This window comes from Malaclemys terrapin, chromosome 1 (assembly GCF_027887155.1).
Source record: "Malaclemys terrapin pileata isolate rMalTer1 chromosome 1, rMalTer1.hap1, whole genome shotgun sequence".
In the NCBI taxonomy this organism is placed as follows: Eukaryota; Metazoa; Chordata; order Testudines; family Emydidae; genus Malaclemys; species Malaclemys terrapin.
In genome coordinates this window covers 348,334,088-348,337,031 of record NC_071505.1, presented here as the reverse complement: position 1 = coordinate 348,337,031, position 2,944 = coordinate 348,334,088, and the positions used below count along the sequence as shown (strand labels likewise).

The window sequence follows — 2,944 nt, the reverse complement described above, 5'->3', positions numbered from 1 at the left end:
GGGGGCTCAGCACGTGTGTGGTGTGCAGAGCCATCAATGGGGCCGGGGGGCCTGAATAGCTTCTCCTGCGTCTCCTCCATGAATCATGCATCGGACACGACTCAATCTCTAGCACCTGGCTGAGGAGGTAGGGGAAGGATGGGTGACCGTTCCCTTTCAATAACCCCTGTCCACAGCTGGTGCAGTGCTCATGGATCACGCCGCCCCCAGAGGGCTCGGGAAGCGCCGGGACTGTGACTACAGAATAGCTTTGCAGTATTTTTCATGGCCCATTGATATTTAACCAAAGACAACGGGACATTGACAGGCCAGGTGTAATGGGACACAACACAAACATCCCTTTTCTTTATTGAGAGTATCGACAGGAATCTGAGGTCGGAACAGCCACCGATTTGGATGTTTATGGGCCAACATGCAACCAGTCCCCTGGCTATCCATGAACACAGTCACTTTGTAAATTCTGCTGCTGCTTTGGTCTCTTTCTCCCAGTGCGCTGTCCTCCCTCACCAGGCGCTGTCCAATTGCTCCAGGCCTTAGACCCTGTCTGAACTTCTCTCTACAGAGTTCAGAGTAGTAGTTCATGTCCTCTTGGATAAGGATGGAATATGTGGCCCTCACCATGGCCCATGTTTTTCATCTCTCATGTGACCAGGGCTGGAGCCAAGTGATGAACTGACCCTTCACTTTTTGAATGCCCTGATTATTCTTGCACTAAGGTGTTTGCTTTTCAAGCTATATACAATTGGGTTCATCATGGGCGGGACCAGCAGGTAGACGTAGCCCATGAGACTCTGAAGCAATGGAGAAGAGCTATTTCCGAATCTCTGTACTATAGACAAGCCAATCCCTGGTGTGTAGAAGAGGAGGACAGCACAGAGGTGGGAGACACAGGTGCTCAATGCCCTGACGCACTCCACATGAGATGCAATGCTCAGCACTGTTTTCAGAATCATCACGTACAATAGGAGGATGAGCAGCGAGTCCAACATCGCTGTGGAGACTGTGACAAAAAAGCCATAAATGCTGCTGACTCTGATATCCGAACAAGCCATCTTCATGACCTCTTGGTTCAAGCAGTAGGAACGGGAGAGGACATTGGCTTGACAATATTGGGAACGTTTCAGGAGAAAGGGCAGTGGGAACACTACGGCAACCCCTCTTAGCACACATGCCAGTCCCATCTTGGCTATTCTCGGCAGGGTTAAGATGGAAGCATATCTCAGTGGGTTAGAGATCGCGATGAAGTGGTCAAAGACCATCAACAAGAGCACGGAGGATTCAATGTATGAAAGCGAGTGGATGAAGAACAGCTGAGCAAAACAGGCATCGAGGCTGATCTCCCTAGCATTCAACAAGAATGTGCCCAATGTTGTTGGCATGGTGGCTATCGATAAACCAAGGTCTGTGACGGCCAACATGGAAAGGAAAATGTACATGGGCTCATGGAGGCCTGTATCTGTTCTTATAATGAACAGAATGACTGAATTTCCTACTACAGAAATAACATACATTAGAAAGAATGGGATAGAGATCCAGAGATAGACGTCTTCCTGACCAGGTATCCTGGTGAGAAGGAACACTGCAGAGCTGAATTTAGTGTCATTGATAGATGACATAATGTACTGGGAGGTCCAAGTAGTTTTGAACCTTTCCTCCTGAAAGGAAAAACAACAGGAGACCTGATGATATTTAACAAGACATGTTTCTGCTCTCAGTGGAACTCTAGAGAGTCCCAGGAGCTGAAGGAAGATGAGCAAAAACTTAATCTTGGATTTACACTGCATATAAGAAGATATGCATTCCCAGAGTGGATCAGACCTGCAGTCCATCTAGCCCAGTATCCATTGGCCAGTTCCAGATGCTTCAGAGGAAGCCAGATGAAGCCCTGCAATAGAAAGCTATGAGATAACCTGCTCCCAGGGAATGTTTTCCCCTGACACCCACTAATTACACATATTTTGTTCTGTTAATTAGGAAGGTTTATAGTTTTTCCAAAACTTTTAAAAACAATCCTCACTAATGTAATTGGATTTTCCGGTTACCCACATAAACATACTGTTCCTCTTTGAATCCTACTAAACTCTTGGCTCTGTTGATAACTTGTGCCTGGGAGATCTGCAGTCTCCTTTAGCTCTGTGTGATTTTATAATTGTGATCTTCCCGCAGACACCTTTTCTGGCCCTCCACTTCTGAGTGTAGCCCATTGTATCATGCAATGAGAAGAGCAGGGTGAAATCTGTCATTGTACTTATCTGCTCTGCATTGAAGCTATTTATAAAAAATGGTTAATTCTTTATTTTCTCCACTCCTGAGAGTCCAAATTATGTCTCTGCTTCTTTACAGCACATGGGATAAATTCTCAGGGCCAGGTTCTGCTTTTAATAACAATGACTTCAACTGTGTCATTCCAGATTTACATGTGTAAATTCAATCAGAACCAGGCTCTATTAACTTTCCCTTACCAAATGCTCCAGGTGTTACACTCTGACCCCCAAGAATCCCTCCAAAAGACGCCGAAGTGCTTTGCTTGGCCAGTGTTGACTGAATCCAGAGAGTTCAATCATTAAAGACAGGATACTGGGCTATATCATTGGAAGACAGGATACTGGGCTAGATGGACTTTTGGCCTGACCCAGTACGGCTGATCTTCTGTTCTTATGTTCTAAATGTAAGTGTTAGAAAGAGCATCTGGTCAGTTTCTCGGAGACAGTATTATACTACTGTTCACTAAACAAAGAATTAATTGCCCAAACCCATTGCAAACAGTATGTGGAATAGTATCAAGGGCTAGCCGTGTCAGTCTATATCCAAAAAAACAATGAGAAGTCCGGTGGCACCTTAAAGACTAAGAGATTTATTTGGGCATAAGATTTCATAGGTAAAGAAAACGACTTCTTCAGGTGCATCCTCATTTGATTATGTGTAATACTTCTCAAATATTTTC

At 45.0% G+C, this 2,944-nt stretch overlaps 1 protein-coding gene across 1 annotated transcript; it reads right to left on the bottom strand.

Moving 5' to 3' along the window:
- Positions 1-680: 680 nt before the first annotated feature.
- Positions 681-1,616, bottom strand: LOC128840344 (olfactory receptor 51G2-like). Its single transcript, XM_054034197.1, has one exon. It carries the CDS (start codon positions 1,614-1,616, stop codon positions 681-683), a length of 936 nt encoding a protein of 311 aa, XP_053890172.1.
- Between the last annotated feature and the right edge of the window lie 1,328 nt (positions 1,617-2,944).